Source organism: Hordeum vulgare, chromosome 4H (assembly GCF_904849725.1).
Source record: "Hordeum vulgare subsp. vulgare chromosome 4H, MorexV3_pseudomolecules_assembly, whole genome shotgun sequence".
In the NCBI taxonomy this organism is placed as follows: Eukaryota; Viridiplantae; Streptophyta; class Magnoliopsida; order Poales; family Poaceae; genus Hordeum; species Hordeum vulgare.
Window position 1 is genome coordinate 610164596 of NC_058521.1, and position 22272 is coordinate 610186867.

At 49.4% G+C, this 22272-nt stretch overlaps 2 protein-coding genes and 2 pseudogenes across 2 annotated transcripts; all 4 read left to right on the top strand.

Annotated features, from left to right (window-relative positions):
• Window positions 1-2894: 2894 nt before the first annotated feature.
• LOC123450946 lies at window positions 2895-6869 on the top strand (annotated as a pseudogene).
• Window positions 6870-16500: 9631 nt separating this feature from the next.
• LOC123450137 (germin-like protein 8-5) lies at window positions 16501-17576 on the top strand. The gene is made up of 2 exons (XM_045127539.1): window positions 16501-16704; window positions 16841-17576. Exons 1-2 carry the CDS (start codon window positions 16584-16586, stop codon window positions 17407-17409), a joined length of 690 nt encoding a protein of 229 aa, XP_044983474.1. The 5' UTR covers window positions 16501-16583; the 3' UTR covers window positions 17410-17576.
• A 612-nt stretch (window positions 17577-18188) lies between these two features.
• On the top strand, window positions 18189-18771 carry LOC123448038 (annotated as a pseudogene).
• A 2176-nt stretch (window positions 18772-20947) lies between these two features.
• LOC123447625 (germin-like protein 8-5) lies at window positions 20948-21994 on the top strand. Its single transcript, XM_045124233.1, has 2 exons — window positions 20948-21122; window positions 21259-21994. Exons 1-2 carry the CDS (start codon window positions 21002-21004, stop codon window positions 21825-21827), a joined length of 690 nt encoding a protein of 229 aa, XP_044980168.1. The 5' UTR covers window positions 20948-21001; the 3' UTR covers window positions 21828-21994.
• Window positions 21995-22272: the final 278 nt, after the last annotated feature.

The window sequence follows — 22272 nt, forward strand, 5'->3', positions numbered from 1 at the left end:
TTGGTGCTACGATCGGCAAGCTTTGAGAGATGCGGCTCCGCCGTCTTCTCATGTGCCATGCACCCGAACGTCCGTAGATGAGACACATTCGGCTTACGTCCGTAAATTGCTTCATCCGGAGTCTTCCTGACCACCGCCTTCGTTGGAGCCCGGTTGAGAAGATAGACCGCCGTCGAAACAGCTTCTCCCCAAAAAGTCCCCGGCAGGTTCTTGCTCTTGAGTAAACTCCTTGCCATGTCAACGACGGTTCGATTGCGCCTTTCAAAGACCCCGTTCTGCTGCAGCGTGTAAGGTGCCGTGAGGAACCTTTTTATGCCTATCTTCTCGCAGTAATCGTTGAATTCGTTCGACGTAAATTCTCCGCCGCGATCTGTCCGTAGAGCGCGAACCTTCAACTTGTGTTCCATCTCCGTTGCAGCCTTCAGCTTCTTGAACGCTTCAAACGCCTCATCTTTAGATCGTAGGAGAACGACCCACATATATCTCGAGTAGTCGTCTACCACGAGGAAGAAATACTTCTTTCCCGCGTGAGTTGCTGGGGTGATAGGGCCACATAGATCACCATGGAGCAGCTCGAGTGCATCACTTGCACGATAGGTAGACAGAGCAGGGAACGGCCTGCGGTGTTGTTTTCCAACCAAGCACCCGTCACATACTCGATCAACATGGTCGATAAATGGCATCCCGGATACCATCTCCATCTTTGACATCTTCTTCAAGGCGTAGAAGTTAACGTGTCCAAATCTAGCATGCCATAACCACGAATCATCATCACTCTTGGCGAGCCAACACTCCGGTTGAGATTGATCAAGGTTGAGGATATAGAGCCTATTCCGTGTGCGATTAACACGAGCTAGCACGTTTCGGAGGTTGTCGAAGATCGTCATCACTCCGTTCTCGATATTCACCTTGCATCCATTCTCGTCAAGCTTCCCAATAGAGATAATGTTGTTGCGAAGCCGTGGGATGTAGTACACTCCGGTGAGTATGCGATGTTCGCCTGTGAGACCCTCGAAGAGGACAGATCCTTGCCCGCAAATCTCCACAGCTGAACCATCACCGAACTTGACCGAGCCTTGAACATCATATTCCAGCTCGAGAAATTTCTCCTTGCATCCCGTCATGTGGTTACTCGCACCCGTGTCGAGATACCACGACACATTGTGATCCCCGGATAACTTAGGTGTCACATTCTTCTCATGAAGTAGCACCTTCCGGGTTGGTTTCACAACCACCGTTTCAGCCAGATCACATACTTTGGTCATCAGAAGACCTGGACCTTCGTCTTCCTGCTTTGCCAAATTTGCCTTGATCTCCCACTTGTTAGGCTTCGGACAATCCTTTGCAAAGTGACCCATCTCGTTGCAGTTATAGCACTTAACATCGGATAAATCCAAGCTCCGTGGCTTCCGCCCTTTAGATTGGTCCGCCTTACCACGATCATGTGGCTTGCCTTTTCCTTTGCCTTTTCCGGTTTGTCCGTCGCGCTTCACGTTGCTTAAGCCTTCGCCACCATCACGCCTTCCTTTGCTACTTGGGGCCTCCCAATCTGCGCGCGAGTACATGAGTTGGTCACTACCTCCTCCTTTGCCTTTCCGACAGCCACGAGCATTTTCTTCCCATGTCCGCAAGCGTCCGATCGCCTCCGTTATGGTCATGTCGTCGATGTCGTAAAGCTGCTCGAGCGTGCCGATGATGTACGTAAATTTATCAGTCACTGAACTGAAAAACGTCTCCATGATCTCGGTTTCCTCGAGCTTTGAACCAAGTGCGCGGATCTCTCCCACCAGAGTAGTAAGACGCATGGCGTAGTCGTTCACCGATTCAGTTTCCTCCATCTGCAACTTGTGAAATTGGCGCTTCAGCACTTGTGCCCGAGCCTTGGTGACGCGATCTTCTCCGATCCTCATCTCCTTGAGTGCGTTCCACGCCTCTCTTGCCGTCTCGAACTCCGCCAATGTCATCATCACGGAATCCGACACAGACTGGGCTATGGCGGCCATGGCACCTTCCTCGGACTCGTCATCGACGTCGTCGTCCGTGATTGCCTGCCACACTCGAAGGGTTCGGAGAATAATCTTCATCTTCACCACCCACACGCCATAGTTGGCGTCGGTGAGCATCGGGTACTGGATGGGGATGTTGCGATGCGCCTGGACGTTGGCGCCGCCCGTTCCTCCACCACTGGTTGCTGACTTGCCGCCCTTCTTCACCTTGTCACCGTTCTTGTTCGCCTTGGCACCGTCCTTGCCGGACTTGACCGACTCAGCATCGCTGTCCGTCATCGTAGATCGTCGAGGCTCTAGATACCAATTATTGGCTTTGGATCGCTAGATCAAAGCTCCCTTACACGTACGTGCAAGCTAGCTATATAGCAACCAAGCAGACAAGCTGCTGGATGGATTAGCAATAGCACTCGCGTACGTATAAGCAACCTGAGCTAGCTTGCTGTGTATCGGATTAAACTCGGCGGAACCCTTAACTCTCTTGACGACGGCCGCGTAACTAGGAGTACGAGAGGAACGGAAACTGATTTTGGTGGTGCGTATAGCTAAAGGCTCGTGTCGTGCCTTTGCTTTGTATTGCTTTTCGTTTTTCTGGTGTTATAATCAACACCTTTAGGGTGTCTTTTATACACGTCCACAAGGGACTATAGAAATAGACTACGACTAGGAATCCTAATACTACTAGGACTCGGTTTGGCTCTTTTTCTTAATCCTAAAGAAACAACATAATTAACTTCTGCAACATGACTAGACTAGTAATCCTAATACTAGGCGTGTGAGTGTGTCGCGGTGGACGGCTGGCTCGGTCTGGTTAGGAAAGGGTGGAGAAGAAAAGAGGAGGAAGGAAGGACAACAACGAAGGGCGGCCTTGCCGGCGAACTATGGCCGATGGCGTGGACAGGGGGTGAGCGCGCTTTCAGCACGCGCATGGCCCCATTGGTGGACCTGAGAGGAACGAAAGAAAAGATGGAAAGGAGATCTGATGTTTCGTGAAATTTGTAGATAAGAACCTTGTCGTCTGATTGCAGTTGGTGGAAGGGTTCGAGGAGACCATCGGGCGGGGCAAGGGTTCGACGCGGCTGTACGCGACCATCGACATCGGCAGGGCGCGCGTGGGCCGCACGCGGGTCCTCGCCGGCGACCCGGTGAACCCGCGCTGGTACGAGGACTTCCACATCTACTGCGCGCACTTCGCCGCCGACGTCGTCTTCACCGTCAAGGCCGCGCAGCCCATCGGCGCCACCCTCATCGGCCGCGCTTATCTCCCTGTCCGGGAGCTGCTCGACGCCGACGGTAATGACATCCTCGACGCGACCAAGCAGAAGCTCGCCCACGGGCCCACGATTCAGGTGCGGCTCAGGTTCTGCGGCGTCACCTCAAGCCGTCGTGAGTGGGGCGCCGGCGTCGGCAGCGCGGGGAATCCCGGGGTGCCCTACACGTTTTTCTCCCGGCGGCCGGGGTGCAGGGTGACCCTGTACCAGGACGCGCACACCCCGGACGCGTTCGCGCCCGGGATCCCGCTCTCCGGCGGCCGGAGCTACAAGCAGGGACGGTGCTGGGAGGACGTGTTCGACGCCATCACCGACGCGCGCCACCTGGTGTACATCACCGTCTGGTCGGTGTACACCGAGATCACGCTGATACGGGACGGCGACCGGCCTCGCCCCGGCGGCGACGCCACCCTCGGCGAGCTCCTCAAGCGCAAGGCCAGCGAGGGCGTGCGCGTGCTCATGCTGGTCTGGGACGACCGCACCTCCGTCGAGTCCCTCGGCATGACGTGGGGGTACATGGACACGCACGACGCCGAGACGGCGAACTACTTCCGCGGCAGCGACGTGCAGTGCGTCCTCTGCCCGCGGAACCCCGACGCCGGCAGAAGCGCCGTCATGGGCTTGGAGACCGCCTACACGATCAGCCACCACCAGAAGATCATCGCGGTCGACCACGACATGCCGGTGAGGGGCAGCTCCAGCCGCCGCCGCATAGTCAGCTTCGTCAGCGGCCTCGACCTCTGCGACGGGCGCTACGACACGCAGTTCCACTCCCTGTTCAGGACGCTGGACACGGCGCACCACAAGGACTTCCACCAAGGCAGCATCGCCGACGCGTCCGTCGACAAGGGCGGGCCGAGGCAGCCATGGCACGACATCCATGCCAAGATCGAAGGTCCGGCCGCGTGGGACATTCTCTACAACTTCGAGCAGCGATGGAGGAAGCAACGCGGTGACCATGATCTCCTCGTCGATCTGGTAGCGTTGGAGAACTTGATCATGCCGCCATCGGCCGTGACGTTCCCCGACGACCAGGAGGCGTGGAAGGTGCAGGTGTTCCGGTCCATCGACGGCGGTGCGAGCTTCGGCTTTCCTAGCGCACCCGAGGAAGCCGCTCGATCAGGCATCGTCAGCGGCAAGAACAACACCATTGACAGGAGCATCCAGGACGCCTACATCCACGCGATACGCCGCGCGAAGCACTTCATCTACATCGAGAACCAGTACTTCCTAGGCAGTTCATTCGCGTGGAAAGCCGACGGCATAAGGCCGGAAGAAATCGAGGCGCTGCATCTGATTCCCAGAGAGCTTTCGCTCAAGATCGTGAGCAAGATTGAGGCCGGTGAACGCTTCGTGGTCTATGTCGTGGTGCCCATGTGGCCGGAAGGTGTTCCTGAACATGGATCTATGCAGGCAATACTAGATTGGCAGAGAAGGACCATGGACATGATGTACTATGACATCGCCATCGGGCTGGAGGCCAAGGGGACGATTGATGCAAACCCCAAGGATTACCTCGCCTTCTTTTGCTTAGGGAACAGGGAGGTGAAGAGGAGCGGAGAGTATGAACCCGCTGATCGTCCATTGCCTGGGCTGGGTCTCCCTATGAAATGGCGCAGAACGCTCGGCGGTTCATGATCTATGTGCACTCTAAGATGATGATAGGTACGTAGCCTAGGTATATATATATATATATATATATATATATATATATGCCCACTAGCTCCACCATGCATGTTGCAGAAAATTCTTGCACATCTATATATAGGCACTTCCAAGTAAAAAATTGCCTAACATGTTACTGTATTCTGTTTGATTTCCAGTGGACGACGAGTACATCATGGTCGGCTCTGCCAACATCAACCAGCGGTCGATGGACGGGGGCAGGGACTCGGAGATCGCCATGGGCGCATTCCAGCCTCACCACCTCAACGCCAACAAAGGCCAGGTTGCCAGAGGGCAGGTCCATGGCTTTCGGATGTCGTTGTGGTACGAGCACCTGGGCATGCTGCACGACGATTTCCTCAACCCGGGGAACCTGGGGTGCGTCCAGAGGGTGAACAAGATGGCTGACAAGTACTGGGATCTCTATGCGAGCGATGAGCTGAAGGACGACCTCCCTGGACACCTTCTCACCTACCCAGTTGCGGTGGCCAAGGACGGCACCGTCACGGAACTGCCTGGGTCCAAGTGCTTCCCCGACACAGCCGAGGCTCCGGTGCTCGGAACCAAATCCAAATTCATGCCCCCTATTCTCACCACATAAGGTATTTGCTCCGCATGCATTAATGCTACTCCCTCAGTTCCTAAATATAAGTCATTTAGAGTTTTTATTAATAGACTACATACAAAGCAAATGAATAAAACTATACTTTAAAATGTGTCTATATACATCTGTATGTAGTCTTCTAGTGCAACTTTTAAAAAGACTTATATTTAGAAACGGAGGGAGTAGATGATGCATGCTTCTATGATGAGATTCCCGCAGTGTAAGCATAGTTTTAAATAGCCCCGCTATAGCCTGGCTATAGCCTTTTCAGCAGGGTGCCGTTAAATGGTATCATGTACAAATACGCCGCTATAGCCCGCTATAGCGGAGGCTCGTCGCTATTTGCCGTAGCCCGCTATTTAAAACATTAAGTGTAAGCTTATATTCTGTTATTGCTACCTCCATATGATGGTTCTTCAGGCTGCAGGTGGGACTGGGCGATAACTAACAATCCATTAAAACTTAAGTAGATTAGTTGGAAATTAAATAAGTGGGATTCCACTAAACAGATGTATAACAACCTTTGTCGAGGAGGGAGCTCGCCATCTTGGGTGAGCGGATGGGACGGAGCTGAAGTTCAGCAAGTGGCTGCGCTCGAGGTGGTCAAGGAGGAGTTCATGGCGTAGCGCAAGTGTTCATCGGGCAAGGTAAAGTTGAGATCCTGTCATTGACGGCGGCAAGGTCGTCGTCTTCCTTGGCGACACCATGTTCCATGAAGACACGACACAACACTGCGCAAACCGACCTCACTCTCCGATGTAAACAGCCAAGTTGAGCCACTGCCGACGACGGCGAGCAATTCCCTGGCATTGACATTTGGGCCCCCGTGTGAGGCTCCCTGCTGATGATACGCGACGCCTCCTGAACCGGCGTCGATGGATCATCTCAGCCAGAGCACCAGTCGGAATGTTGTAGCCGTGGGCAGGGCGCCGGACCGTGGCAAAGCAGCCACTGACGTACTTGAAAGCGTCCTCACGCTCTAGACGAGGCGAGCCCTGTCGCCGCACAGCCACGGGCACAACCACAGTGCAGAGAGGCTCGACGCCTGCCTTCGTAGAGGAAATAAGATCATACCAGACTCGTAGTTGTTGCCTGCTGATGGGTTTGGGACGGGCATAGTATGTATGTGCATGGTCAGCAACAGCATGTTTGCACTGGTGTAGTGGGTTTCCGACGGGTTAAATAGGACAACCCACCTAATTTTACTGTTATCCAATGGAGTCTCACTAAGATGATTAAGTGGGATGGACTTAGTTAGTCCCACTTATGCCCACTCCTACCTGCAGTTTGTTGTCCGAATCTATAGCTAAACATTTTACCCCACAGCCTTATACTTTCGAGTCTCAATAGAAAGAGACACATCTAAATAAATAACTAATCATCTGCATATGCCTGGACAATTCATGAATTACAACCTAATGTCAATTACAAGTCCTCGGAGGTTGCTAGATCAAGCACATTTTCTCAATAAAACTATGAAGCTCCATCAACTATACCAAATGAAAATAACAGAAATGCAGGTAGTAGCAGGAAAAAAAAGTTATGGAAACCTAGATCCTAATGGACAGGGCATAATCACGAACAGAGGGTCCTATTTTTGGTACGGGTATGCTCAGGTCTCAGTCGACTGAGATTTAATAAAGTCTCAGAGTCAAATGACATTACATACAAAACAGAAAAAATAATAAAAAATAAAAAATGCACGGATCTTAATGTAAGATCTTACGGATATATCATCGACTGAGACTTAACAAAGACTCGGTCGACTCAGACTTAGAAAGACTGTTTTGGTATTGAATAACAAGGTGAAACCAAATCGCATGTCACCTATGTATGCGTATCTCAATGATACTGGACATAAGTCCTCTTAAACCACTTATGAGAAGTCCTGAAGGATGCCGATGCAGATCTCATGGCCATTCCTTCTTCTCGACTAGAACTTGCGGCCATGCCGTCATCAGCACGAAGAGAGGAGACCCCTTTTAGTCTAGCCCTAACTCAGGGAGTTTGGAACAGGGGCATGTGCCCAACAGGAGAATAGGAGGGGACATGACAGAGGAGAGCACCGCCTCTCAAAGAACTGGTGGGGACTTGAGAAAAGATGCAACCACACAAAAGTGATACTCCCTCCATCATGAAATAAGTGATTCAAAAATAACTTAATTTTATACTAACTTTAGTATAAAATTGAGTCACTTATTTTGGGACGGATGGAATACATGATAACGGTAATCTAGCCCGTACACTTTACATCCAACGGTAAAGGGTAAAATAGCTATTGCAACAGCAACGTCCAGCGTTGCTGCATCCGTCTTGCCCGGAGGGAGGACTGCACACACTCAAAGTTTAAAATATCATTGGCGCCGCTCCCGCGACCGCGTCGCCCCGGCGGGCGACCGGCCGCGGCCAACCTCCTCCTTCCTCCAGCCCCGCTCTCTTCCTCCCCTCTCTGCCATCGTCGCTAGCACCCGCGGCCGGTCTGGCCCCGGGTTCGCTGATGGCGGCGGCCCACGGCCCCTCCCCTCCCGATGGCTCTCCGACGCGGGGCGGAGCTGCAAGAGGGGGTGCTCCTAGGCGGCGGCGTTCCAGGTGGCGACGGGGCTCCCCGACGTGGCGTGGGTGGACGGCTCGGCGGCGACGGCGTTGTTGGCGGCAGGGTGACACTGCGGCGAGATCTAGCGGCGGCCGCCCAGCCCAGATCTAGGCCCTGTGGGGCCCATCTGGGCCTGGGCTGGCCAACGGCGGAGCGGGTCTGCGGCGGAGCTTCCGGGAGACGGGGGAGCAGCGACGGGCGGTTGGGTGCTGACGGCGCCGTTCCCAGCCCACTGCAGCATGTCCGACAGGGCTTAGCGGGCCTGATTCGGGCCCGGCTAGGCCAGGGGTTGCCTGGTATGCCCTGCTGCCATGTCCGGTTGGTGACCGCGGCGGTGCCGGAGGCGCGGGCCTCCCGCACGTCGGCGGTGGCGGTGGATCTCCTCCCGCTCGGATTCGGTGTTGCTGCTTCATCGTTTGGCGCAGCTCTCCGGTCTCTTTGGACTCGGGTTGGTGTTCGCAGTGAGACTGCATGGATAGTGGCGCAACCGTGCTGGCGGATCGGAGCCTCGGACTGTGGGGATTTGTCTCCGGAAGGCGCAGTAGTGGCGAATCTTCCGCTCTTTGTGAGTTAACGATGTTGGCATTTGTTTATTTTTTATTTTTTGGGCTTGATGTGCTGTTCAGCCCAGCAATGATCCATGTACGGTGTTGGTTGCTTTGTATACAAAGCGGGGAAACCCTTTTTGATAAAATATTGAAGATAATATTGTGTTAGATGTTAATGAAAACTTGATGCCAAATCTAATGATGATAAAGGATCTTCTGATTTAATTTCAACATTACAAACTGTTGATTAACTAGGCAAACTTTATATGGGTAAACATAAACATAAGAATACGCGAAACCTGTAGATACTACTTGTTGTAAAGAATATGAGCATTTAGAGTCTGAAAGTGAGTGAGAGAAAACTACTGATTTTTTTGGTACTGCTGAAACGACCAGATCCAAGCATATGGCGCCTGGTAGTTAAGGTGCTCGTCGTCTGGTCAGATCCGGGTCTTGTCAGCATCGGGACGACATCCAATGGTGGTGTTCGACGCCACGATAGAACTATACACCAGCGAGCGCAAGAGGGGCGGCACGCCATCACCACACCGTCGGGGTGGGGCGCGCAGCCCTCGATGGGGCTGAAGAGTGGGGCAGCAGCCGCAGAGTGCCATATGTGTCCCCAAAATTGTAAGAGCTCCGTACATTGGGGATTTTGGGGAAAAAAAAATCACAAAAGTGATTTCTAATGCGGTGAAAGAGCCAAATATCAATGGCCCTAGAAATAAAAGCAGCGCGACCATTACCAGAATAGGTATCACCGATGTTGACAAAAAGGTAGATGACAGTACATTCTTTTTACGGAGTAATTTCAAAAAAATAAAAATGGTAGTGAAGTCAAAAATTCATGAAACTTGTCATTTTCGAATATTTGTCCAAAAGGACCCCTGTCGAACGTGATTGCCAGAAAAGACCAGCTCGAACGCAAAAAAGGAAAGGACCTCCACCCCTCCGTGGCGGCAGGTGCACCAGGCGGCACGTGGCACTTGCCGCCACCGCCCGAGGCGGCTGGGGCCTGCCGCCACGAGCGCAGGCGGCGCATGCGAGATTCCGTTCCCGCGTCGCGGCAACGTAACGGGAATGAGAGGAGGGCCCTGCCGCCTCGGCATATGGCGGCCAGGTGGGACATGCCGCCTCGGGACGAAGCGGCGCGTACTGTTGCCGCGCTGATTGGCACTGACTGCGCTGAATTCCACTGACTGCGCTGATTTCGAGGCTCGTTGATTCCTACGCTGAGACAGTCTCCGCCGACGAAACAGTAGCACATTTTTCCCGCTCTTCACCGACGAAACAGTGTGAAACTTTTCTTTATAAACGAACTGTGTCACTGCCTCCTCTCTCACTCTCTTCTCCTGCCGTTGCCTTCTTTGTCACCCTCTTCTCTTTCTCTTTCTCACTCTCTTCTCGAGAACTAGTCCATATGAAGGTTTAAGTTGCGATTTTGGATGGTTTAAAGTTAGATTTTAAAGACGTTGCAGTTGAAGAAAAGATAGATCAAGGTAAGAGCTTTCCATTTCTTTTGGTCTTGTTTGCATGCATGATGTTTTATTTTGTTTGATTAGTTTCTAAGTATGTTCTTTCTTCTGTCTTAGGGAGTGTATTACCACTTTCGTGGAACTATTTTGAAGGCGTTGTAGTTGAAAAAAAGTTAGATCAAGGTAAGAGCTTTACATTTCTGTTGGTCGTGTTTGCATGCATGATGTTATATTTTGTTCGATTAGTTTCTAAGTATGTGTTTATCTTTTGTCTTAGGGAGTGTATTATCACTTTTGTGGAACTATTTTGTCATGCGATATGAACTACTAAGTTGAAGATCAAGGTATGAGACTCTGTTCATATTTGTGTTCATGTGATAATAGGTCGACTATGTTCATATATTACCGATGATCCATCATGGGGAGATGAACATACCCAGCGTGGCGTACAGAAAGAAATACTCACAGAAAACCATGATACTCAATGCACGTTCCCACGAATGATAAATGATTTTTTCGGGCAGGACGTTATTGGTCCATCTTATATCAATTCTTAGTCACAGCCATTCACCTACAATTTAGAATCATCATCTCAATATGGATTTCAGACTCCACCACCTATGCATGAGTCGCAGACACACGAACACGAGGGACAGTACGGTCGTGGTCTTCGTGAACACAGACCCCCTGAACGATTGTCACCCTCCGGTCGTCGGGCAAGGCCAGCTGGTCGTCGTCGCATAGGGTGATTCGTCTATGTATGTGTGCGAACTATTGCATCTCTCTATGTCAGTTTCAAACTTTCAGATGTACGTACAAGACATCTATGTAGTTTCATGAAATAAAAGTTCTCGATATATTTAAAGTTGCTTCCATAAAATAAGATACATAAAATAAGATTCATAAAATAAGATACATTAAGATGTAGAGTTCATAAAAAACTACATAAAGTCGTCGTCATCCTTCGACGATGCAGAGCTCTCGCCCTTTGACAAAGCGCTACTCTTGGCCTTCGTCGATGATGCGCACTTGGCCTTCGTCGATGATGCGCTCTTGGTACTCGGCATGAAGATATCGTCTTCGTCCTCACTATCGTCAATCCATAAAAAGGGATGTTTTACTCCACCTCCACCGCGTATGTGTTGGCCTTTCTTCTTTCATCTTTCATTCAACCGCAGAAGTTCTTTTCAAATCTCCTCATATGTCCTTCCAGGCCACCCCTTCCTAGCTAATGCGTGGGCAACCTCATTCAGTAGTGTGTCACTACTGATGAGTTCGTCCCATGAAACTATTCTATTATCTATCTTGAAATTGCTAGCTAAGCGCAGAAGACACTCGGACATACCACTGTGAAAACTACGATCGAAAGGATAATGAGACATTTTCAGCACACTCCTTACCCACCTTGGTCTGGAGGGGGTTTTATAGGTGCAGCAGAGCGAGACGAATAACTAATGGCGGGAAAACGAGGAGGGAAAGCGAGGCGGGAACAAAATGGCCGCAAAGCTATACGCGGGAAAAAAATGGCGGAAAGGCGAGGCGGGAAATAAATGGCGGGATAAAATGAACATACACGTAGCTGAAATTAAGATACCCATTGCAGAAATTAAGATACACATTGCTGAAAATAAGATACAATTTACCGAAATTAAGATACAACTTGCAGAAATTAAGATACAACTAACACAAATTAACATACAATAAAATAAATCTACTGAGTCCAACGTGGATATTTTCCTTTTCCATCACCAGCTTCTTCTGCTGCCTTGGCGGCACGAGCCCTTTCTCTCTTTCTCTGCCTCTCAGCTTCACGGGCCTGTTCCCGCTGTCTGTAAACCTCCTCCAGCCGAAGTTTCTCTTCTTGATTTTTCCTTTTCATCTCATCAAGAAAAGCCCTCTGCTCCACACAGTAATCTTCCCACTCTTTCTTCTGCTCTGCTTTCTCCTCTGCTTCAGCCTTCTCACGACGCTCTTCCAAGTCCAAGCTAGCCCATGCACGGCGACCTCTTTCACGAATCTCGGTCACCGCCCAGTCCGACATTTCTTGTCAATCCAACGATAGTACATGCACAGAGGAGGAGGAGACTAAAGGATGGATCAGATTCAAGTAAACAATAATATCAAATAACAATAATCTGAATGACTTGAGCATACCGGAGGCCTAACGTACGCAGAAATAGATTCGGGTGGATCAGATTCATAATTGGCGCACATGAAAAACTTCATGCCCAACCAATCTGAAAAATCCGTCACCTCCTTCACCTTGCAGACATCTCCGCACCAACATCGAACTGCTTCCACCCCCCGAGGCAAGCTTGCACTCTGCATTTTCCTAGGCCTAATGCTCTGATCCGAACAAGGCAAACTCATACTGACTATGGAGGTGCAGGTGCTATGGAGGTGCAGGTGCTTTGAAGTCTGGCTGATGGTGAAGAGAGTTTCAGTCCCTGCCTCCTTTTATAGGCTCTGCCGGATGTCTACGCGGGAAAAAACAGCGCGAAAACGAGAAACTTCAGCGGAAAACTTAGGCGGGAAAATAACGCGGGAAACTTAGACGGGAAAAAATTGCACTGCTCGTCCGTCGTTATCGCGTGCATGTGGCGGGAAGAAATACAGCAGACAGACTCAGTTAGTGCAATCAGCCTTTAGGCCCTGCTTGGAATGCCGTTCTATTTTTACAAATGCAATACTTTACAAAGGTGTGTATTATTTTTACAAGTGTACTCCCTCCGTTCCTAAATATAAGTCTTTTTAGATATGTTACTAGATGACTACATAAAAAGCAAAATGACAGAGTCTACATTCTAAAATAAGTCCATATACATCCATATGTAGTCTTGTAGTACAAACTCTTAAAAGACTTATATTTAGCAAATCTCCCTCCGTAAAAAAAACTCCATCCGTTCCTAAATATAAGGCATTTTAGAGATTGTGCAATAAAGTACATACGGATGTACATAGACATCTTTAGAGTATAGATTCACTCATTTTGCTCCGTATGTAGTCTCCTAGTGAAATACCTAAAAGGTCTTATATTTTGGAACGGAGGAACTACATCCAATACCGCATGCAAGTTAGAGCGGGAAAATTTTGAGCGGAAAGTTAGCGCCGTTTGCCCAGACAGCAGCCTCGTAGTCAGCGAAATCAACGTCCGTGTCACGAGCAGCGCGGAGATTCGGTCGGCCGCCGGGGGTGGTGGCGGCAGGGCCCACCCAGTCACTGTCCGTTACGGACCGGCGTGGAGGGAACGGGGTCCGCAGCCGGCCGCCTCGGCTGGTGGCGGCAGGCCCCAGCCGCCTCGGGCGGTGGCGGCAGGACCCACAGCCGCCTCGGGCGGTGGCGGCAGGTGCCACGTGCCGCCTGGCGCGCCTGCCGCCACCCGGGGAGCTGGTCCTTTCGCTCTTTAGCATTCGCAGGTGGTCTTTTCTGGCATTCACGTTCAAGAGGGGGTCCTTTTAGACAAAAATTTTGTGGTACATTGACCTCTATGCACTTTGGTTAAAACAATTGAACACCGTAACATTTGCAGACGCTTATATATGCACACTTTGGTTTAATTTTGATAGTGTTGCATTGAGTTTCCGATGTGGATTACTTGGATAGCCGATGCATTAGTTTGTTCCAACCAGATCAACTCCAAAACAAAGTCAGATGGTTCAGTTCTTCAAACTCATAGATACGGAGTTCCCTTTTTTTCTAGATGCTAGATATAAAGTTAGATGTTCCCTTGCATGGATGATAACATTTGGCATCTTAATTAGGCCGGTAATAATCAAATTCAAAGATATATCATATATATGTGTATATAAGTATAGATATATTAGCGGCGTTGTATGCACAACACGCGACACGTGAGGAAAGTTACATGCGTGTGAACACGATGCCACGCCACTAGTTTCTAGAACAATTCGGTCCACACTCCTTTGACGACTGGTCTCCCCTTCTATTAAATAATCAAACTCATATCTTCTTAATACTAACACTCCAAATCTATTGCACTCTGTTAAACTCATTCTCCTCTCCTCGACATGTCCCTTTGGGATGGTGGATGCGCCTCTTCGCGGCGACGTAGATTTGGAGGTTCCGGCGCCTTCGTCGCCATCAATCGTCGACGCACATCGCCGGGGGTCGACTCGGCATAACAAGGGTGGGCCTTTCCATCGTCATCTGGGAAGCGAGTTGCTTGAGACTAATGACACCTCGATAACGTGCTCCGGTTGTCGGGCGCCCCCGCCATCACACGGCCTTGGGTCATCGATGACATCTCCAACGCAGAATCTACCATCGGCGAGTTGGCCGGACAAAACGTGCATCTATAGACTAAACCCATCAGCTTATATAGATACTGGGTATCTATATTCAGTAGGATACAAAGTACTGATGATCTACCTCAAGATCGTATGAATGAACTCTAGTCTATAAACCTTGCCTCTACAGATTAAACCCATCGGCTTATATAGACACTGGGTATCTAGGGTTACAAATATGTCGGCTACAAGTAGGGATAACATGCTAATCATTCATATGTGCCTTAAAGTGTACACCAAATCTTCGAAGGATTTCATCTTGAGTATGGACGAGGGCCTGCATGACCCATTCTGTTGACAGGGTATCCTCGGCCTAGCCCTGCAATGGTGGGCTGGCGTGATGTGCATCCTCTAATCCAAGTCACAGTCACATCTCGCCTCCCGTGAAGCATTGTGGGAGTCCATTAATGGATGTAGCAAAATCCAGCAATGGTTGCAGCAAAATCATCGCCGTCGTCATCGCAAGGTCGCAACATCGCCTTGTTGGATGTAGCAAATAAGTTCTCCAGAAGTAGCAAAATGCAACTACAGTTGCAGCAAAATATCATCGCAACGGTCGCTGTGTCGCAGGTGCACCTTGATGGATGTAGCAAAAAAGTTAGCCGGTAGTAGCAAAATGCAACTACGGTTGCGACTTTCCTTGTTGGGCAGAGCCGGTTGAAGCTTTTTCTGTCTATGGTTGAAGCTTTTTTAAACAATAATTGAAGTTGTTTTAGATGACGGTTGCAACACTTGTATACGCGTGGTCTGGTCATGGCAACATGCGACGAGGGCGACAAGCGAAGGCTGGAACCGGCGATGAGGGCGGCCTGCGGGAGTGGGAACCGGCGATGCGGGCGGTCGATGGGGCACGCACCGATGATGCGGGTGACAGCAGCGCACGGGCGAGACGTTGGTGGACCCCCTCGGCCATGCGCCCTACCACGCGAGAGAAATCGGGCGCCGGATCAGAGGAGATCACAAGGGTCGCACACGACCTGCAAAAAACGATTTGGCCGGCGCTCCGGCCAGAAACGTTTTCCTAGATTCATATATGCACCAAAGTGGTCATGATTAAACTCGTAGCAAGAGGAAACAAACTACTCTTGCAGATATGAAATGTACCTGGTCAGCTCCATGGTCATTGCTCTCCATTTAGTTAGATAGGCTCGTCGAGTAATGTCGTTGCTTCTTCCTCCAAATACTCAACCACTGCGAGTAAATTTGACCAAGTAAATATCTGATCGACGTGATGATAACAGGGGCTGCTACAAATAGCAGGTGGATTTCTTGACAAATCTGTTGCCAAATACTATATAATTGCATAGTTTGAAAAGCTTGATTTTACGGATCATATACCAACTTTTGGAAAGAATAGGCATAGTAGTGGCTCTATATGTCTTTAAAAGTCATGAACCCTTGAAGCCCACGCATTAGTAGGTGACTTTGTCTATGCATGTCAGCCTCGAGGTAGAAAACGATTGATTGCTTTAGAGTACATGACTTGGCTTTTCTCAACTGCTCTTTGACTGATTTCGGGTGCACCGGTTCAGACTATGACCAGGTGTATGATAGCATGGTAGAAACGCAGGATATTTAGATATCTAATTGAACTAGTCGATTTCATTTGCAAAAAGATATCTAAACTATATACAGATGTATGTAAACATATTTTAGAATGTATGTTCATTCATTTTTCTTCGTATGTAGTCTTCTATTGAAATGTCTACAAAGACTTATATTTAAGAACGGAGGGAGTAATGGTTATGGATGGTGAACTTTCCTGGAATTAGCCATGCATGCATTTTATGGACAAACAATCCTAGTTACTACTGAGTCGTACATCACGTAGAGTTGCTTCATCCTTTTTCTATTGTATACGCTGGATCGTTTCTTGAAGGAAAAACGTGTAAAGGGGAACTTGTCAAGCTTGTGAAAAATAATTTAATCAAGAGCCAGAGACCCTTTCAATCTGTTGGTCGGTTTCACCTAACTATTTGTATTGCTCACGAGTTGGCACACAGCTCACTACGCCTATATAAACACATGCACCCCTGCATGTTCAAAGCATCACTCAGTCCACAAACACAAACAGGAACACAAAAGAAAAGAAGAGCCAAAGAAACTAAACACAAATGACAACCTCCTCTTCCATCCTTCTCCTTGCTGCCCTTCTTGCCTTGGTCTCATGGCAGGCCATTGCGTCCGATCCTGACCCACTCCAGGACTTTTGTGTCGCCGACATGCATTCACCAGGTACAACGTACTCCATGGTTTCATGTCATGTTATCGCCAGATACATATGTTGCTATTAGATTCTGAAAATTATATGCAAGTTGGAATGACTTTGTAACTTCTAATCTCACATGTTACATCTCCTTTATGCACCCAGTGCGTGTCAATGGGTTCGTTTGCAAGAACCCGATGGAAGTTAATGCAGATGACTTCTTCAAGGCAGCCAACCTCGACAAGCCTAGGGTGACCAACAAGGTTGGATCCAACGTCACTTTGATCAACGTCATGCAGATTGCTGGACTCAACACCCTCGGAATCTCAATTGCGCGCATCGACTATGCTCCCTTGGGCCAAAACCCACCACATACGCACCCTCGCGCCACTGAGATCCTCACGGTGCTCGAGGGGACACTGTACGTTGGCTTTGTCACATCCAACCAGCCCGCCCCCAACAGAAACAAGTTCCTTTCCAAGGTGCTCAACAAAGGTGATGTGTTTGTCTTTCCCGTGGGGCTCATCCACTTCCAATTCAACCCGAACCCCCACCAGCCTGCCGTTGCAATTGCCGCGCTCAGTAGCCAGAACCCAGGGGCTATCACAATTGCCAATGCAGTGTTTGGGTCAGACCCACCAATATCGGATGATGTTCTTTCCAAGGCATTTCAGGTTGAAAAGAATACAATAGACTATCTCCAGGCTCAGTTCTGGGAGAACAACCACAATTGATTGATTACACGGAATATGAGTGCATAAACCAAGGACTTGGTTGACTTTCTAGACATGCATCCTAATCTATAAAATAAATGGAGCATATATCATGTCATTGTGTGTTTGTAAGCCCTGAATGTATTTCAGTCCTATGAATAATCAAGAATATGTTTTTTTTCTCATCACTCTGATATGATGTTGTATGCTATTTTGGTTTTGATGTATCGTATTTCGCATAACAAATGAAATTCGGGGTTATTTTCCCCTTCTCCAAAGCAATAAATGATTATCTAGTTATTTAGTACTAACTTTTGGACCGTCTGAGGCAAAAAACGCAGCTTCAACAGACAGTCCATATGTAAAAAAAAATAGACCGCGGCCTCCTTGATGTAAAATGCAACACCTCGCGGTGCAAATTTACATCACGAGATGCATCTGGTCCAAAACCAGCCGCCGCCCGCGAACGCCCAACCGCCACTTCGTTTACTTTCCCGCCCGCCCGCTCGCGACCTTCCGCCCGTCCGCCGCCGCCCCGCCGCCTCCACAACCCGCCGCCGCCCCGCCGGACGCCGCCCGCATCAGATCCGGCCCCGCCCCGCCCCACACCACTGTTTCCACGCCGCCCCGCCGCCTCCACAACCCGTCGCCGCCTCGTCCGCCCCGTCCCGTCCGCCGCCCCTCAGCTCCGCCCCGCCCGGCTCCGTCCGCCACCGTCCCGCAGCTCCGCCCCGCCCGGCTCCGTCCGTCACCGCTCCGGCCGCATGCCGCCGCCGCTCCACCGCTCTCACCGCTCTCCGATGGCGCTGAAGAAGACGCCGAAGGGCAACTCGGGCTTCTTCGGCATGAGGCAGAAGCCCTCCGGTAACTGGGGAGTGGAGTTCTCCGATGCTGGGAGGCGTTGGTGGATCGGCACGTACCCCTCCGCCCACGAGGCCGCGCATGCCTACGACGTGGCGGTGTGGCGTGCCGAGAGGCCTCGGGAGCACCTCAACTTTCCAGAGATCGAGAGTCGGGTGGAAGCGGAGATGCTTGTGCCGCAAGGCATCAAGATGAAGGAGATCACGACGAAGAAGAAGGCGACGAAGAAGCTGTCGGTTGTCGTGAATGCCGGCGAGACCGACGAGGAAGCGATGGCGAGGTTTGCTCAGGAGCATCCGGAGTACGTCGAGGCCGAGCTGGAGCACTACTGGAAGCGTGAGGCGGAGCTGAAGAAGAAGGAGGACGCGCGAGGCCGGTCCCTCGACGGTGATCCCCATCGAGTCCTCTTCCGAGGAGGACTGGGCAGACTTCTCGGAGGAGGAGGGCGACGAGGAGGGGTGCGACGACCCGGAGAAGGAGGAGTTCTGGGAGCAGTTCCGCAGCTCCGACTATAAGGAGTAGTTTATCTAGTAGTTTGAAGTAGTAGTTGAATTTCATGTATGAAGCTATGTTGAATTTGATGTTTGAACTATGTTGAATGGACTAGTAGTTTGTCGTTTTAAGAAATTTTACATCTTCATTTTGGACCATCTATTGGAGTTGCTCTTTTCGACCATCAATTTGGACCATCTGTTGGAGTTGAGCTTTTTTCGAAGCTCCAAAACGTACTTTTTGGCAGTCCAAATTTTACATCTTTGATTTTGGACCGCCAAATTTTGGACCATCTATTGGAGATGCTCTTAGATTTATGGGCAGTACCGGCGCTGGCGCACCGGCCCGAAAACTTGACTGGTCGCAGCGCAGCCCTATGATTGGAGGCTCTCGCGTCGTTGGATCTTCCCTACTCCTTCGTCCTCCTCTAGCATCTCAACCAACACCCCGGTCCTGCCTCCCTACATCTCGCATGCGGCGTTACCCGCAGGCTCCCCGCGCTCTCGTCGTCGTCGTCCCCATTATCAGCCTGCTCACCGCGTTCGCCGCTGACGTCGTGGTTCGCAGCAACTCACAACCAACATCTCGCCTCCCGTGAAGCATTGTGGTAATCCAAATATGGTTGCAGCAAAATCATCATCGTCGTCGTCGCAAGGTCGCAACACCGTCCTGATGAATGTAGCAAAAAAGTTTGCCGGTACTAACAAAATGCAACTACGATTGCAGCAAAAAATCGTCGCAGCCGTCTCTAGGTCGCAGGTCCACCTTGATGGATGTAGCAAAAAAGTTAGCCGGCAGTAGCAAAATGCAATTACGGTTGCAGCTTTCCTTGCTGGGCAGAGCCGATTGAAACTATTTCTGTCTATGGTTGAATCTTTTTTTCACAACTTTTGAAGCTGCTTTAGATGATGGTTGCAACCCTTGTATACGCACGGCCCGTCCATGGTAGCAGACGACGACGAGGACGACAAGAGGAGGCTGGAACCAGCGATGTGGACGGCCGACGGGGGTGGAAACCGGCGATGCGGACGGACGACGGGGATGGAAACCGGCGATGCGGTCGGTCAACGGGGGCAGGCACCGGCGATGCGGACGGCAGCAGAGCGCACGGGGCGAGCCGTTGGTGGTCATGATTAAACTTGTAGCAAGAGGAAACAAACTACTCTTGCAGATATGAAATGTACCTGCTCAGCTCCATGCTCATAGCTCTCCATTTGGTTAGATAGGCTCGTCCAGTAATGTCGTTGCTTCTTCCTCCAAATACTCAACCACTGCGAGAAGATTTGACCAAGTAAATATCTGATCGACGTGATGATAACAGGGGCTGCTACAAATAGCAGGTGGATTTCTTGACAAATCTGTTGCCAAATACTATATAATTGCATAGTTTGAAATGCTTGATTTTAGGGATCATATACCAAGTTTTGGAAAGAATAAGCGTAGTAGTGAGTCCATATGTCTTCAAAAGTCATGAACCCATGAAGCCCACGCATTAGTAGGTGACTTTGTCTATGCATGTCAGCTTTTCTCAACTGCTCAACTGCTCTTTGACTGATTTCGTGTGCACCAGTTCAGACTATGACCAGGTAGAAACGCAGGATATTTAGATATCTAATTGAACTAGTCGATTCCATTCACAAAAAGATAACTGAACTAGTCGAACTCATTTGTTTATCCTGCCGGATGTTTCTTGTTTACAAATATTTTCCTTCATTAATAATGGTGATGGGTGGTGAACTTTCCTGGAATTAGCCATGCATGCATTGTGGACAAACAATCCTGGTTACTACTGAGTCGTACTCCCTCCGTTCCTAAATATAAGTCTTTTAAGCGATTTCACTAAGGGTCTACATACGAAACAAAATGATTGAATCTATACTCTAAAATATGTTTATATACATCTGTATGTAGTCCACTAGTGAAATCTCTACAAAGACTTATATTTAAGAACGGATGGAGTACATCACATAGAGTTGATTTATTCCTTTTCCTATTGTATACGCCGGATCGCTTCATTCAAGGAAAAACGTGTAAAGGGGAACTTGTAAAGCTTTTGGAAAATAATTTAATCAACAGCTAGAGATCGTTTCAATCTGTTGATCGGTTCCACCTGACTATTTCTATTGCTTACTATATTCGTACACAGATCACTACGCCTATATAAACACATATACCCCTGCATGTTCAAAGCATCACTCACGCCACAAACACAAACAGGAACACAAGAGAAAAGAAGAGCCAAAGAAACTAATTAACTCAAATGGCAACCTCCTCTTCCATCCTTCTCCTTGCTGCCCTTCTTGCCTTGGTCTCATGGCAGGCCATTGCGTCCGATCCTGACCCACTCCAGGACTTTTGTGTCGCCGACATGCATTCACCAGGTACAACGTACTCCATGGTTTCATGTCATGTTATCGCCAGATACATATGTTGCTATTAGATTCTGAAAATTATATGCAAGTTGGAATGACTTTGTAACTTCTAATCTCACATGTTACATCTCCTTTATGCACCCAGTGCGTGTCAATGGGTTCGTTTGCAAGAACCCGATGGAAGTTAATGCAGATGACTTCTTCAAGGCAGCCAACCTCGACAAGCCTAGGGTGACCAACAAGGTTGGATCCAACGTCACTTTGATCAACGTCATGCAGATTGCTGGACTCAACACCCTCGGAATCTCAATTGCACGCATCGACTATGCTCCCTTGGGCCAGAACCCACCACATACGCACCCTCGCGCCACTGAGATCCTCACGGTGCTCGAGGGGACACTGTACGTTGGCTTTGTCACATCCAACCAGCCCGCCCCCAACAGAAACAAGTTCCTTTCCAAGGTGCTCAACAAAGGTGATGTGTTTGTCTTTCCCGTGGGGCTCATCCACTTCCAATTCAACCCGAACCCCCACCAGCCTGCCGTTGCAATTGCCGCGCTCAGTAGCCAGAACCCAGGGGCTATCACAATTGCCAATGCAGTGTTTGGGTCAGACCCACCAATATCGGATGATGTTCTTTCCAAGGCATTTCAGGTTGAAAAGAATACAATAGACTATCTCCAGGCTCAGTTCTGGGAGAGCAACCACAATTGATTGATTACACGGAATATGAGTGCATAAACCAAGGACTTGGTTGACTTTCTAGACATGCATCCTAGTCTATAAAATAAATGGAGCATATATCATGCCATTGTGTGTTTGTAAGCCCTGAATGTATTTCAGTCCTATGAATAATCAAGAATATGTTTTTTTTCTCATCACTCTGATATGATGTTGTATGCTATTTTGGTTTTGATGTATCGTATTTCGCATAACAAATGAAATTCGGGGTTATTTTCCCCTTCTCCAAAGCAATAAACGATTATCTAGTTATTTAATATAAGTTTACTTGTATGGTTGAATTCCTTGAGAAACTGAACATATATAGTGTTTGTATGCACTAGCGAGGTACGTACAACGATTGCCATTTGTTATGACGACACAATTTATGAACCAAAGTCACCTGGATCAACGTCACGCAGATTGTTGGTGTGTGTCT

Excerpts from the sequence above, each read along its gene's own strand:
- LOC123450137 (XM_045127539.1), top strand. The coding sequence starts at position 16,584 with ATGACAACCTCCTCTTCCATCCTTCTCCTTGCTGCCCTTCTTGCCTTG. Across the intron at positions 16,705-16,840 it reads CGCCGACATGCATTCACCAG|TGCGTGTCAATGGGTTCGTT; the intron begins GTACAACGTACT and ends TTATGCACCCAG.
- LOC123447625 (XM_045124233.1), top strand. The coding sequence starts at position 21,002 with ATGGCAACCTCCTCTTCCATCCTTCTCCTTGCTGCCCTTCTTGCCTTG. Across the intron at positions 21,123-21,258 it reads CGCCGACATGCATTCACCAG|TGCGTGTCAATGGGTTCGTT; the intron begins GTACAACGTACT and ends TTATGCACCCAG.